The 17,024-nt window shown below is 40.4% G+C and overlaps 1 protein-coding gene across 1 annotated transcript in view; it reads left to right on the top strand.

The window, feature by feature from the left end:
- The window catches only part of nrg3b (neuregulin 3b), a 174,210-nt gene extending 158,359 nt beyond the window's left edge, over nt 1-15,851 (top strand). The window contains exons 6-9 of the mRNA XM_018698763.2: nt 559-685; nt 6,401-6,510; nt 11,089-11,271; nt 14,616-15,851. Of these exons, the coding sequence (XP_018554279.1) occupies nt 559-685; nt 6,401-6,510; nt 11,089-11,271; nt 14,616-15,372 (1,177 nt within the window). The 3' untranslated portion in view covers nt 15,373-15,851. The remainder of the gene's footprint in view (nt 1-558; nt 686-6,400; nt 6,511-11,088; nt 11,272-14,615) is intronic.
- Nucleotides 15,852-17,024: the final 1,173 nt, after the last annotated feature.

Here is a 17,024-nt window from a genome sequence, read left to right as displayed (position 1 = left end):
TCATTTTGTCACATATCCTTTTCAAAGTGCTCATATGCTCACAGCGTAAAAGTCTTTAACTGTCAAAGAGTTTTATAAAGAAGTAATGAGAAAGTAATGAGATTGTATATATGTTCTCTGGTCACATTTCTAACACACATGCCCGTCTATAATGAATACTTCTGAAGTGAAATTCTTCCCTGAATAGCTGAATGTGAACATTTATTGGCAGAACTTGTCTCATGACTTATGTACAGTGTGTGACGTATGTGCTTGTTTTTACACACAAACAGTAGTGTGAGTGTGTGAGTAAAAGGGAACAGGTCAATAAATATGATCACCTAGCAAGCTGGTACATGTGTGTATAGAGAGCTGGCCAAATCAGAAATCAATAACTGGACTAAAGACGTAGGAGTGTGTTACCTGTAGAGGGAGGGCAGTAAACACCCTGACCTCAGCAGTGAAAACATACCACCATGGTTGTCTTTGTCAAGAAACCTCATGTTCTAGATCAGCTCTTTATTTTAGTCATAATATTTGCAATCTATCTTTCTCTCTGCACATGCTTTTCTTCCACAGGAGACACAGGGAAAAACTCCAGGCTCATTTCTCTGATAGTCGCAGCCTGAGGGACTGCAGTGTCAACGCCTCTGGTCTCATGTCCAAATCTACTCCCAGGCTTCAATACAGCCTTCAGCTCCAAAAGGTAAACCTTTACGTAACACTAATATATTTCTAGTCATATCTTAATCGTTATTATCATCATTTTCATCTTAATATATACACATATATTATATATGTGTCATATGTATTTCTGCAAAAAAACAAAGAAAACAGAGTTTATCAGAGTGCCTGACAGGATGATGTATGATATATGTCTTAATGATCTCTCTACTGACTGAAGCCTTTTGTTCATACTCATATCTGACACGAGCTGAGAGGCTGCGGGGAATTATAGTTTAAAATAAGTGCCTCGTGTGTTATACAGGAAAAATCTACTTGTCATGTTCACAATGACAGATTCTTGTGACAAACTGCAGATTGGAAATTCTAATCTGTGGTGTGTCAGAGATCTCGAATTCACCACGCAAGCACAGCAACAATACTGTGTAGTAGACAAATAATGTTAAATGGCGCTTTTCTAGTGGTATTTTCCCACTGAGAATGCCAAGAACATATTTTGCAAGGTGCTTTCTCTCACTGCATTGAAAAAAAATTTGATTTCACAAATGAGACTGCCCTCAAAGTTATGTGATCAAATTATTGATTCACAAAGAAACGCAACACCAAGACATTTTAAAGAAAAACATTATAAGCCACAGCAGAAAAATCAAATTTGGGCCACCATTTTTCATAATAACAAATCACAAAGATAAGCTCCTGGTTAAGTGAAAAGAAATGGCAGGAGAGAGAAGTGACCCAGAGGATGTAGATGGCACTGATGAGGCTGATGTCTCTGCTGACTCCCAAGGTAATTGCAGCCTAATGCACACTTGTAAAGGTCTCATCAAAAGAGTGCAATCGCCATAGCGCATTAGCACATTCCCTGAATGCACCCTCTTTGTTTGGTGTTGGAAAATGGTTACAAATTGTGTTCATTTATTATTCACCCATGCACTTTTTTCCCTCTTAATAAGGTGTTATTTTTTGTTTTTTAAATTTGTTCAGTGTGCAGCTTTCTTTTGTTGTTTCGAGGAAGTTATACCCATTACTTCTTTCCTATCACATACCTGCGCTAATGTGCACCTGCTCTTTAAAGAGATGGGAATTTCTAGGTGTCATTAACCCTCGCAAATCACAAGAACACAAATAAATCTTTCAGTTGTTTTGCAATTTGCATGCCTCTCACTTAGATTTGAATGTGTAAAGGTAGGTAGTGAGTATACTTTGCTGATTACCAACAAGCTGCGCCTCAGATGACATGAAAATTTATCTTCTGGGCCGGTATGTCTACTTAATAACCAACACCTTTGTTTTAGACACGGTTGTATTTGTTGTCGTCTGAAATTCCTCATTCAGGTTCAGCCTTGTTCTGTCATTTCTGTGTTTGCCAAATGTAGCCTGAGCTGAGGCTCTTTAATAATGCAACAGTGTCTAGTGTCACTCACTGAAACAAACACCCCTCAAGCTAGCCCCACCCACAGAACTGCAGTTGGCACAATCTGAAAGCTTTTTGAGGGTGTCATTTTAAATTATGCCTCTGAGCAGTTGACAACTAAGACGTGGTACAACATTTGATGTCAGTGTTGTAGCCGTTAAGTAGCTGTGTTTAAGTGAAATGAAAAAATTAAACAAAAACAAATTTCAGATAAGCCAGAGCACAGCATATGATTTCACTACTGCATAGACATATTCATAACCCTCTGTTGAGAAACCTTGCAACTGTATGGTCAAAAAAGTTCCACTAACACCAAACCATTCTCAGCACATTAGAGCCCGGTTTCATGTATTTCAGTCAGGTGCAGACCTATTGTCCCGTAGCATAATAGCAGGCCATTATATTAACACTATGACTGTGAGGATGTAGTGACAGGAATGCATGAGGGCTCAGCATGTAGAGAAGCCTTAGATCTAGGCACAAAATGCTTTCAGAGCTGGACATAGGGAGGAAGCTAGGAGCAAAGCAAAGACAAATATAAAAGTCAGTAATAACACAACAACACAGAAACACAGGCTATAATAGAACAGTGTGAGGGAAGCTTAAGGTGGGATGTGAAAGATCACTGGCTATAAGCACCCAGGAGGGGGCATGAGCTGAACAGACCAAAGGAAGATTAACAAGTGAAACCTATTTTTCCACAGATTTGACACAGCGACCCCAGACCACTGCTTCTCTCCACCCACTCCCTCAGCTTGCAACCATCTAGGGCGAGGACATGTGCTGTGGGTGGTGCAGCCTGACAAGTTCTCTGGGCTTTCTTTAAAGTTAAACTGACTGAGAATGGAAATACTCTGGAAGAAAGAACAGAGCAGAGTGTTCTTAAGGAGGCTCAAAACGCTTGGTGCATGCTGCATGACTACTCAGCATCAGAACACTGTGGTTTCTACTGTGTGCGTCTGAGGCAGTAAGGTGGAGGATGAGTGCAATGAGCTGGAAACAAAAGCTCTGTTGAGGCAGGTGCAGAGGGGAGGATGAAACCGAAGTCAATTTTGGTCAGTGTCTCACGTACCATCTCTGTGATAAACTGATGCACTGCTGCAGTGTCTTTAACCTCCCCAAAAAAATACAGTATGTCAACTGCCTGAACTCCCAAGACATTTTCCCTCAAGGTGTGTGGAGTAGTTATGCAAAGACTTACACAGTATATGCTGACGGCATTGTTACACAGTGATTTCTGCTGCAATGCTCCAAGTCTAAGCCAGCTAAGAGATTACTAAACCCATGGCATCCTTTTAAAATAGGCACCTGGGCACCTGCTCTGTCTCTATACTACGTATTTTACTGCACTGAACTCAGATTTCTCTCTGCATCAGTTCTGGCACATGCACCATTTGTAGATACAGTATATCTGTCTGTTACATCTGTGATTTCAAATACCTATACGTATTTGAACATCTGGAAACGTTCCCGTGCATATGCTCCCCCCATCTGTAATGTTGGAGTTTGAACAGCCATGTGAATTGCACACACTCCTGCAATTAACTATAAATGCACATACCCATAAACAGTCCTGACTTTTTCAAAGTGCTTTTAAGGGAAAGGAAATCAAAAGAGAGATGGAAATGTAATTGCATAGTTAAACACCTTCAAGCTCCTCTGAGATTAGAATCAACACCTCTGTGGCAATAAAACTGTGTTTCAAATAAAAAAGGATGGGGTATGCACCCATGAGACGTTCTCCGCTGAAACAGACATGCACCAACATGAAGGAATAGGGACACACAGGCCAGGAAGACAAGACACAAAAACTCAATTCCCATAAGCTGGAAGCTGGAGTGGTGGTAACTAACTATTCTAGCCTTACTCTAAGAAGAAACTGAGTCACCCTCAGGAATGATCCAAAGGCAATGGCTGAACATACCATATGAATACTGCATTGGGATAGAGAAGGAATAGGACCACAGACCAGAGCATGGTGTACCAAAAAACCCTGTAATGTGCCACAAGGCTGTGTTCTGTTACACCAAAGTCAATTCTTATAAAACTGTGAGGTCATAAGACACAGTGTCTGCTTTCTACAAGTCAATACTGCACCAGTTTTTGAATACCAAAGTAATTTTCAAAGTGTTTTGTCAGAGATACAGAGAAATAGCATCAGGAGCAAAAAGCAGAAGGTCATGTTTGAGTGCATTTTATTGAATCGAAATATCTGAAACATCAACTGAAAGGGTTTAAAGTGACACTATGTAACTATTGAAAGAGGAAACAGCAAATCCAATTTTTTTTTACAAATATAAAGGGAAACTCACAAGCATAAGCACACTTTTCCTAAATTCAATGCACCAAGGGTTTCTACAGCTACAGCCTTACTTGGTCTGGTATGACCACTAACTTATTATAGCCAATGTTAATAGATATTTTTGTTTAACTGACATTACTGAGTTAGTTTGCTGACTTTGTGGCTCTTCTCTTTGTGTGTTACTGTTACTCAGTGTTGCAGCATTTACCATTGTCCAATAATTACCATTTGCTTCAGCAAGTGTACAGCCTTGCTTTAAATAAATAGACATTGGACAGGTAATCAGTGAAATGCCTGCCTACGCTCCTTTTCAAGTATTTTCAGATTAAGGGAAAGTGTTGAAATATGTCTAACAGACTGAAGTTCATGTGCATGAAAGTGCTTTAAGTCTCTTGAAGCTGTGTTTTTTATCATAGGGGGAAAAAACTGATGGCACAGTGTAAGTAGAGAATTAACCAATGGCAGAGGAATGTTAGCCACTTGTTTGGTGACAGCAGTGGGGATGATATGAAAGGCTTTGTAGGTATTGCAGTGATTAATAAAACGACAGGCCAGCACAGGCTGAAAATTAATAACGTTGTCAGTTACAAACTCTGTACTAATGTGCATGCCAGTGCATAATTCTAAAACAGCCGATAACATTTTGATATCAGGTAGAGCCAAAATTGTGTTTGCTATCAGTAGTTGTCACGTCCTGGCTCGGAGAGTTGACACATTGTTCCGTTTTAGCAGCAAACTACTAAATCTGGTGGTGTTTTGTGCTGCTGGCCCAAGGACTGTCCTTGTTGAAGAATGGTCAAATATTCCATTATGCACAGTTCAGGACCTGTGATTTGATGGTAATCAAAGGAGGATTAATGCTGCTCTGAATGCATAGGTTTGTTTACTCCTTATTTATGTAGCAAATAGTCAACAGATTGATAGATTCCTCTGTTATTCTTCCAGGCTCCTGTATTTTCCCATTGCCTCCCCTTGAAATAAATCTGCTTTTACTTTGTGTTTATCCAAGACATTCATAAGTGGCATAAAAACAAGGCAAAGGTGAGATAGGAGGGAACAAGTGAAATAGGTTACGCCATGCAGGTCTGCCATTGTCTGCCACAAACTATCTATTTTATTCCCTGACACAGATATCATCCTCCAGGAAAGTTTGCCACAGCAATTGTTCCAGAAAGTGTGGTGTTTTCCACCCGCAGGGTATATGAGAGGGTAGCCAAAATGATCCTATTTTCTTGCACAACTAGTGAACAGCAGTAACAGCTCCCTCTGGGAGTCAAGGGTGTAAGGGAGAAAAAGAGGCTTATCAGGCATGAGAACCCTGAACCAGCTCAAAGTCACATGCAATTGCTTTAATGATGTACAATCAAGCAGAGAGAAAGGGCAGCGCAGGAAGTACTGTAACTGGAATAACAGAATTATCTCACGACTTAGTGTTTCACAGGGGGGTTCTTGGGGCATTCGTGGTCGCTGTGCTAGAGCTCTGTCTGGGGTCTGTTGTAAGATAATGGCGTTAATTTCGATAAGAATAAAGGGAAAGAATTGAAGGGGAAATACTTTAGGAAACCATTAATGTAATCTTGTGTGGGATTAATTCTTGAGTGCAGCGGGAGTGCTGTGAGGGCCAGTGTGGAGTTTATTCACAAAGCGTCACCTCCTAATCTGCAGTTTAAAATGTAAAGTGTAATTAAAGACACTCTGCCAGACTAAGGGGGTTACATTAGTGAGAGAACATCCACAACCTGACTGGGGACTCAAACCTGAGTAGGGACTTGCTGCTAAGCCATATACAGTATCACAGGCATTATACATTATACCCTGAGCATATTTCCCGTGTTGACTTTCATAATCACTCACACCTCAGTGTCTTGTTTTTGATTTTGATCATAACAACAACTGAATCCAAGCTAAACTGTGATAAAGAAATTTCTGGATCTTTTACACGTTGTGAGGATAATAATGAAGACACATCCTGAGGCCACAATTACCATGTCTTACCACTTACTTGTCTTTATTTTTTGCAGAGCTGCACTTCTCATGGCTCGTCTGTTAAGGGCAACAGCGTGGCACCAGGCACATCAGTGGTGGCCCCACCTATTCTCAGCAGAGCGCTGTCTAAAGGGAAACGCTTCAGGTGAAAATGTGACATCCTCTTATTTCCAGCCCTGTTTCATGCAGTATTTTTCACTCAGTCAGCCTATATCCAGATATAAGAGGCAGCCAAGTGAGAAATTTAATCATCCTGCAATATGTTAGAAAATATAGACCTCCAAATAATAAACAGATCATTTGTAAAATTGTTAAAAAGATTTATGGTGATTGTAAGTTGGAGCAGCTATGATAATATATATTGTGGGTACACTGCCAACACCATAAGCTTTGCCTGTGTACATATCCTTAGTCAGATTCAGGCGTTTTATTTGAGGATTATTGGTTTAGCTAGTTTTAGAAAATGAAAATTAAAGTCTCTCAAAATAGTTGGCAAAGTAGATGTCTTTATTTACATGGCATGTCCAGTAAATTGTACAAAGTGATTAACTGTGTACTCAGGCAGATTCTGAAATGACTACTTGCACACTGATAGGGGAAGAGCATACAGGGGAGAGGAGACATCCTCAGAGGAGAGTCATATTTTAATGCACAGAGTTAAACATTGATTCAACCAAATTCTTTTCATGCCATCCTTCAAATGACAGAAGATTCAACAAAATTAACAACATTTTGCTACAAGGGATCTCAGGCGCGGTTGTGCTTTGTGATCACAGCAGTCAGTATCAAATGCTGCCATTTCAAATCCTCAGAAGAACACAGGGATGTGGGCATAGAGTGTGCTACAGTGGCTCTGTCTGGGATGTTTACAGAAAGGTTTCATTTGCTTTGATGATATGGGTGCAGGCATACTTTGACAGTTAATGACATTCAGCCACACAACATGCAAAAACTAATTTCACAAACGTTTATTTCCCTTCAGCGCCTTCCACACTCTTTGTTGGCAAATCACTAAAAATGCACCTGAAACATTTCACCTAATCTGGTGGTGTTGAGCAGCACTGAAAGCAACTCTGGATAAAGGTGTTGTAACTGAAAGAGAACAGATTGTGCATAAGGTTTCACATAGTCATTTAAATTATGTCGCTATGTATATTAGACGAACTTTCAGCGTTACGTAGCAAGAATATACAGTACAGCATATACGGTGATTAGAGGTAGCTATGCTTGGGGAGATAATGGGGAACTCAGAAGTTGTGTTGACACAGACAGAGGGAGTTTTTAAGATGTCTGGTTGACTATGATGACAACTTCAGTGAAAACCCCACTGAGGTGGCAGTTGTTCTCTGCTTTAATGGACCGGCGCTGTGCGACAGAGGAAAGTTTTTCCAAAAGGTTGTCATGTGTGGTTGCGGAGATGGTGCCAACTTGTCCTGGCTTTTTATTCTCCACAGTGTCATGCAGGTGCCTCACAGAGGGCAGCTGACAGTCAATCATCTGTTCAGCTTGTTCTTAAAGTAGGAGGAGGCAGGGGAAAACTAGACTGTGATGGATGATGTTGAGATGCTTTCAGCTATTGACCTGCAAAACTAGACCACATTGTGAGCTATCAGGAGAAATGCTCCATAAAACCATGTCAATATGGCCCATCAATATTGCTGCAAAAGGTTACCTTTGCATCACAGGCTTTATCACTGGGTAAAGTGTGAGCATGTGCAGATTGATTCACCTGCTTGAATGCAGACTATAAATGTTGAACTGGAATTTTTCAGGACAGCGTCGACATCACATAAATCACTGAAAATATGGGCGTAATAAGAGAGATAGCTATATAGCCTACTCTTTAACCAACAGAGTAACAGTCTACAGCCACACAAACAGGTCTGTGAGGCTTTAGTAAGGCACAACACTGCTTTGAGCTAAATGCAATGCTAATATGTAGCAAGTATAATCTTTACTATACAGTATTCACCATCTTAGTATAACGTGTTAGCATGCTAACTTTTGCTAATTAGCACTAAACACAAAGTACAGGTTGATGGTAATGTAATTTTTTAAGGTATTTGTATCATTTGGCCTGATGATGGAGCTAAGTTAATATGAATTATCTCAAGGTGAACATGAACCAGATATCATGGCAATCCATCCAACAGTTGTCAAGATATTTACAGTGAAAACCAAACCTGTCAATGTCATGGTGCCATTAGAGGAGAAGTCAGGGCATCGTCAAAGTCAGTAGGACCTATCATCTGGGGACCACGAAATTGCCATGGCATCCATCCAATAGTTTTTGAGATATTTCATTGCTACCTGTGGAGCCACATGGCTAGCTTGGCTAAAAATATTGTATCAATGAATTTATGCCTTCAGACCACACCTACTCTATGTTGCATAATACTTATTATAAAGGCAAATCAGTCTCTTAAAACCAATAATTTCTGGTTTTGATACATTCTGAATAAACTGACCAGCGCAGCTCACTCTGCTCTGCATGTTCTCAGACATATTTCCCAGATGCTTTGCCAGCAAAACCAAGTGGAAATAAAACCTTCCAAGTCAATGTATAATCATCACACCACCAGTGATCAATCATTTTTTTCATTTGTGCTGTTGTGAAAATTTGATCAATCACCAACATTCCCTTGTCATAATTGGATTATGAGGAAACTGTAGTATTGTAGGGCTAATCAATATGCTCAAGTCAAGTCTGAGCATGAGTTTTTCACATGCAACATTGTGAACATTAGAATTGTTATGTGGGTGTATCCTGTTGGTTCTGTGGAGAAGGGTGTTTACCATTCATGTGCCTTAGTGTCACATATCATCCCCCTCAGTCTCCCAGTCTTTTCTGTCTCTCTATATCCAATAATGGCATTAAAAGAGAGGAACTGATTAAAACATGTGCTGGATTATTCTCCCAGCCATGGCTTACCCATTTAACATCAGGAGGCTGTGCATTTTTGGCGAATTGTAGAGATAAGCAGCTGCCTTTTGAGTGTTAGACCTTTAACATTTAACATTCAGTAATTACAATAGCCTGGTGATTTTGTCCATAGAAACATATTTTTTTAATTTTTTCCAGCTCTCAGTTAATCCTAATTAAAAAAAAAATCAGCATGCTAATAGGCAACAAAACTGACATGATTCAGCTTTATTCATATCAACTTTTTACAACATCAGTCAATACAAAAGCTAATGCTGGCAAAGACTAGAGCCAACATTAACCATGCTTATTGTTCCACAGCCACAGACATTTGGAAATTATTATAGCTGAATATTTTTGCACACACTATCAATTAATAACCAGATGTCTACTGGACTGTGTAGTTTACCGCATGAATTTGAATGAATAAGGGAGTTCAGCTGAAGGACAAGCTAGAAAATCTTAAAGTTTTGACATCTTGATTATTATTTAAACAGACAGAAGAATCAAACAGTCCACCACTTTATACATAAAAAGCCGAGAGCCAAAATCAAGCTGGGAGAATGTTTTGTCACTGATTTGTGTTCGGTGCTTCAATACAAACACATTTTTCACCCAGCAGTAATAATATGTCATAAGTTGTTTTTGTGGCTCAGTTTAAATAACACAATCAAGTGACCTATAGCTCACAGAGGAAACAGATGCAGGTGATCAACAGGGGAGCCTCAGTCTCAAAAATATATTCAAATAAACTGAAAATAATTTTGGTGTGTATTTCATATGTGCTGTGGGAGCTGTTTGTTCTTGCATGATATACTCACACATCAGCTCGCAATACAGTGCAGTATAACTTTGATTCACATTTGGTGTCATTGCTTTATTGCTGCCAGCGTGCAGGGATCGGCTTTGAAATCGACCACCTACTGCCCAAAGAACAATTTAAAAGGAGAGTGGCCAGGCAGAAAGCACAGTTTCTAAAGACTGCTGCTTTGATCAGCTAACAGCAGTCAATACACTCTAGGTCATTTTGACGTGGGTGTACGAAACATGCATTTGTATAGTACATGTAATTGAATCCATAGATAGTCCTATATTTTAACAAAAAGAGACATTTTAGCATGTAGTGTTTTACATATGTTCCATAGGTACATGCACTTTTAGCCATGCAAGCTTTGTTGAACTGTGAGTGGCAATGTCAGTCAATCAAGGTCCTTACAGTGTAAATCATAACGAGTTTAGTGGTCATTTCACTTTTCCTGAAGCACCACCAGCATGTCAAAGTTTTAATTTATTCAGGGAGCTATCTGTGAATTTCCTCCAATAGGACTCTGTGAATTAGTACCCTGAGATGGATGGGTACCAAAAAAACAGACTTTGGTGATCCCTGCCTTTATCACAACATTATCATCAGGAGAGAAAGCCTATGTAATTGCCTAAGTACGACCTCAGAGTTGCTAGTGTTGCTCCAGAGTAACCTCCTCTCCTCTCTTTGATTGAGCCAAGACAAATTATTTAATGTTTATGTGGATTGTATTGCTCAGACTTCAATCTCAAGTTGATTTATGCAAAGAGTCAACTAATGTAGAGTATGATGTTTTTTTTCCATTCAAACATCAAACAGAAAGGTCAGTCCGTTCCAGTCCATTTTACATCAATAAACGCAGAAGATGAGATCAATTTGATACGATAAATAAATTAGTGAGTGCTATTTTCAAATTTCAATTGATGTGGCTTTTATGGAATAGTGTGTTAAATCAGTGATATTTATCCCCTTTGTTTGTTTACCCCTCTGATTCACAGGAGTAGTTCGCTTTCACTTAGTCCTGCCCAACAACGGAGGGAGACTAATTATTTCAGGACCCCACCTGTTTCCAGAGGGAAACACAAAATATCGACAAATCTCATTGATGGATCCCGAGTGGCTGGACATGTGTACAAACACTTGCAGGAGGATGAATCAACAGACGTGGAGTCCATAAGAAGGTGAAACCTTTTTCTGTTAGTTTTGTCATGTTTTGGTTTGATTCTCAAAGAGGAAGATCTCCTCGCTTCTCTCCACACTGAGGTCAAATAGCCAGTTCAGTGATGCAGACGCCCGGACTAACTGAGGTTAAGTTGGAGTGGCAGACGGATAATTTTGGGAAGAAATGAGTTTATGACTGAAATGCTCTCAGTTCAAATCCGTGAACTAGCTTATGAAATCTGATCCAGGGAAATAAATGAGATCTGCTGTGCCCTCCTTCAACTGGGACTGTCACAATTAATTTGGAGAACGCACTTGATCCCAACCGCTCATCAGTATCATGGTGCTGGGGAAGTCCAAGATATGAGTCTGTGTGTAATCCGCCCTACACTTGCCACCGGGCTGCTGCTGTGAATGAAAATATGTTTTTATCTGCCTTGGTTTTATCATGGTTAAAAATACAACAACTGCGCCAAAGCTAATTACCAGATGATACACCAGTTTGCATGAATTTCAAGATTTCCAGAATGGTTTGATTTGGCTAATGCTCGAGCATTATGTGAAAGCTTCATGGTCCACATATCAAAGAAATAATTAAATTTTCTGTCATTTACAAGCTGAGTGTGAAGCCATACTGGGTGACTGCAGCCCTCTAGAACAAGACTACAAATTGCAAAGGATTAATTTCAGGCATTCGCACATCTTGAATTTATTCCTCACTCTCATCCTGATGTCGACTGAGGACACCAGGTTGCCCTATTTTCATGGCTATCACAAGTGAAGCACAGCTACTGGCACTGTTTCAGGAGGCATTAAAAGCAGGAGGGACTTCTGGCAGAGCCACCTCTCGCCAGTTGGCTATCTGGGGGCTTAAAATAACTTACATTTTTAAAGTACAGTCTGATGATCCTCTTCTGGCAAGGGTTCAGAAAAGGTGGCCTAGTGAGAAATCCTCTCTGTCACGTTTGTTATCAAATATGGGGATTTTTTTCCTGTTGTCTTCACGGAGGGAAGAGATTATTGAGGTAGAGACAAAGTTTGGCATCATTTCACATCATTTAAACTTTTCTCAAAGGTTTGTAGATTATAAATAAGCCTGATTGTTGTATAACAGCTACCAAAGCTGGAAAATATTTATCTTCAAGTCTTCATTGAGGTGCTTGTTTTCCTCATTGGAATAATGCATAATGTCAAGCAGCTCCACTGGCATTTCCCCTTAAATAAGTAACATTGAAAACATTGAATTATTTTAGGTTTTATTTACAGATGCAGAAGAGAGCATCTTTAAGCCTGACTAAGGCAGTCCTATTTAGCATATGACTCAGAAACAGCCTAATTTGCTGTCAGTGTGTGCAACTTGAGCGATGGCACTGTTATCAGAAACGTCTGTCATTAAAGCAGCAGTGTCCCTCGTGCATTCCACACACTTAAAAGTGCCTAGCAATGTTCCTATTAGCATGCCAACCTGATTGAGTATTACAGTGACTTGTAAGATACACTGCATGCTGCCAAACTCTTTATGTGACCTATTTCCATAATTTACATTTTTAAACAAAGCTCCACGGAGCTCAGCAGTTCTTTCAAATGGTTGTGCAGAGAGATCCTCCAGGACCATAACAGTTTCCATCTTAACACACACACAGGCACATGTGTGCACAAGCGCACGTGCAGAATAACAAACAAACAATCAAACTAATAAAGAAACTAATGAGAATTCTTTTTTAAAATCACAAAGGCAAAATCTGTAAGCTATAGGCAATTAAATCTAACACAGCTTTTTTAAGTGTTAAAGAGAGGAGCAGAAATGAGAGGGCTCCACATCTTCTTGGGGATAAGACTGCAAACAGTTTAGATCTTATTAGCCATTGATGATTCCTTCGCAGATCCGTCAGTCAAGTTCAGTTTCCACTGGCCTTAAGGAGGAATGACCTATTTCTCGACTACCAAGCCACTACCAAGCTTAGCCCCCCTGACCCCCCCCCACAAAAAAAAAACACACATGCACACACCACCTCTTCCTCATCCTCCTCTCCTCCTCCTCCCCTTCATCCTCTTCCTCCTCCAGTCCCACCTCTCCTTGTTGCCATGGATACACCCTCTCGTCTCTGGAAATGAGAAATGGGAGGCGGAAAGGAGAGTGAGAGAAAGCGAGACGGAAAGTGAGGAAAGAAGGAAGATTGTGCGGAGATGATGAGAGCGTGGCGATGGAAAGATGGAGGCACAGGGTGTAGTGTGATAGGAAGTGTTAAAAAAAAAGAGAAAGAAAAAGAAAACACAAAAATACCCTTCTATGTTTTCCGTTTTGTGACAACTAATCCCTGCAGAGTATTGTCAGTTTAATTATCCAGTGTCAAAACATATATTTACCCATCGTAGATAAGGACAGAATTGAAGGCAAATTTGCTATGGGAGTTATTTTTAGATATGTTTTTGATCTGCTGGATTTACCTCCAGCTCACATACGCACTTCTAATACCAAGGGAGGAGTGGGAAAGTAATTCAATTATTTAAACCTGGTTATGCTACAAACAGTTTCTGAAAGCTGACAATAACACTGGCTGTCTCCTAAGGCTGTGCCAGGGTGATTCAAAATGTGAATTGAGTCCTCAGCAACAATATTAACTCTTGTGCACATCCAACGTATATACAAACTTACCCACTCAACGTTGTGTAAGTTCCCTGCTCTGCTGTATCATTTTCATACTGAGCATGATGCTTTTTCGAGCTTGTCGGCAGTGTTTCATAATACTTTCACGCCTTTGAAATACATGATTGCAGGATGCATTATCATGCAGCCGTACATGCTGGGATTCTCACACCCACAAATAAACCCACATTCACCCCAGAATGTCACATTATAACCCTGTGAGATGAGACGTCTTCCACGAGACTGTGTAATAAGTCTCATGCCAGACACTAAAATTAGAACACATGTAAAGCAGTCCAAGGAGGCAATATATATATTTTTTTCCTCCACATGCTCACCCAGGCCAGGGTCAGGAATCAAGCAGCTGTGTTGCTAAAGCCTTAAATCTCTGATAAGGCAATCATGAGAGAAGGGATTTTTTAGTTAAACATTCATTCAGCAACAATACAGGCTGCTCATGCTGAGGATTATAAATAATTACACAAAGATTATGAAAGAACAATACCTAAATAATAATCTTTTTTGGTGTGAGATGATTGGAATTGAAGTGAAATGGTGAAAAGCACAAGAGAATGTCAGCTTTATCTCCATATTCTATATTACTCACTCGCTTTTATTCCTCTTAGGATATGAGTGTCCAGGACGAAAAGGTCACAATACAAATCACTTGCTCTCTCATTCTCACCTTGCCATTTCTATTCTTTCTTCTGCCTAAAGGTGTGATTCTGCCAGTGGAAGGGTCGGTGCCCTCCTCAGCAGGACCTCGCTCTCTCACTTCACAGCCAGAAAAGGATGGACCGAGGTCCCCTGCACACGCCTGGATAAGGGAACAACCTTCCTTCCACCCTCCCTGCGCACCCGCTCTGTGCCCATCATCCCTTCACTCCAAGCGAGTGACCTCGAAGCGGGCCACATGGACATGGGCGAGCGGAACCGAGCGGGGCTCCTCAAATGGCACCCTGCGCTGGCTGGAAAAGCAGCGGTGCCCATTAGCAATTCTCCCTCTCCTCCATGTGAGACTGTAGTGCTGGCGCCTGGTGTTATGCCCAGCAGTGTTAACCCTCCTGCCACCGCCGCCATTGCCCCACTGAGCTCGGAGAAGAATCCCAGCACTGCGCAAACACCCTGCTCTATTGAAATTACAGTGGAACTCGCACAGGAATTAAAACAGAAAAGCCTCTCCAGCTCCATGAAAATGTCCGGGTCTCACAGCGAGATCCACCGCGGTGGCACAAACACTCTCGAGACCGGGGTTGTGCAGGAGTCAGAATGGAAAAGTGTCCAATATCCCGCTAGAGCTCTGCACACAGGCAGTGGGACCAGAGGTTTGAAGGCAGTAGGCCAAAGAGAGGCCCAGGGACAGTGCCAAGGTCAGACATCCCTCGTGTACGGAGGCGCAAACTGCTCCTTGGCCACCAAAGGACCCAGCTGCAGAGGAACTGGAAACGCTTACGCCAAGCCCTCCACAAGCTGATTGGATTAACTCTGTAAAGCTTCAAAGACACTGTTTCCAATAACTGTATACCTTTTCTGGTGGCACAGGATGGTTAGCAGGTGGAACCATCTGTGTGGCCACAAGGACCAATAACAGATGGCCATCAATTTTGAAGGAACTCGAACAGATTGAACTGCAGAGGGAAAAACATTGACACAACAAAAGACATCAAATTATAAAGAAAAAGAGACAAATAAACACACATTGTGAATAAATGTGACTCAATAAGGAAAACAAAACCGTGACTTGAGTGGGAGCTTGACTTAAACAGTGTATTGAAAAAAATGCCACTATTTAAAAGGAGCTTCTACTTAGAAACCAAAATAGTGTGTCATCTCTATGTTGTTTCTCTAATGTAAAGAAATGAAATTATATATGTCATATAATATATGTCATATAGACGTATATATATTTGACATACAATTGTGACAAAATAAAGACTAAGATAACAGTGTTAATTAAGGGCTTTGTTCATCTTGATCCATTCTCACTACATGATCTGAAGAAAGTCTGTGATTGTGTTTGCAAATTGTTTATGATAACATACTGTATATTAAATAATGAATATAAATACCAAAGATGGTCAAATCACATCTAACATAAAATATGTCAATGATAGGACAAATGTCATCTGAGGTCCCCACTCTATCCCCATGGCAACAGACACCTGTAGCATGTCCCTTATTCAGAGTGGATTTAATCATGCACCTGGTTAGCAATCCCCCATACCCCAACCCTAATAACAGCCATGCTAATTAAGTATAGCTCATTATTTTTTGCTTCAGATATTTACCAGATGTCTTTTGGTAGTTGATCTTCAAGTGTGTGTGTGTGTGTGTGTGTGTGTGTGTTGGCGGGAGGTCCACTGGAATTAATGAGGTTAGGAGGTGCAACAGAAAGGAGAGAGAACTCCCCTGAAATCATTTTCTCTTCATTATTCTCTGGTTTAGAAGAAAAGAGTTTCTCCAAGTGTCTTGGAATGACAGCACAAAATGAGCAAGAGATTATGGGTAAAGGTTTGGTGATAGAGCGTTAATATTGTGTATGTCGAAAAAACTGCAATGCTGTGAATCATTAGAGCACTTGTGAGATTTTCCATGTTCTCACAGAGGCAGTATCACGGTCTATATTCGTTATTTCCCACTGCGCACTTTACATCATATCCATAGGCTGCAAATGCCGAAGATCCACTTCACTGTTCTGAATTACAGCAATGGCCATGAGGTTTGAGGCTGAAAATGAAGCACAGCAGCATACAAGCCGAGTACAATTCTTTATTTATGCCTCATTTACGTCACATTCAATATATTTGAGTTTCCGCCCTTTCAGGTTTGCAATGACTCCGGTGAGGTAAGTCATACAGGACTTACAAATGGGTATTATTGAGATTTCTTCATCACTGTTCTGCAGAATAAAACTATCTTGAGTATATAAGAAGGTTTCTATGAAGATTAAAATGAACTTCATTGATCCCCCAAGGGGAAATTTAGCCAAGGCAGCTGCAAAGGAAAGATAAAATTACCATAAATAGAAAATATTTAGGATTCTAAATACATACAGCAACTGTTGGCTAGACAGAACTCACCGCACATTTCACTGAATTTTTGGATGTTTACGGATTTACATACTGT

The sequence above is a fragment of the Lates calcarifer genome, linkage group LG23 (assembly GCF_001640805.2).
Source record: "Lates calcarifer isolate ASB-BC8 linkage group LG23, TLL_Latcal_v3, whole genome shotgun sequence".
Lineage (NCBI taxonomy): Eukaryota > Metazoa > Chordata > Actinopteri > Centropomidae > Lates > Lates calcarifer.
This window is presented reverse-complemented; position numbering and strand designations above follow the sequence as displayed.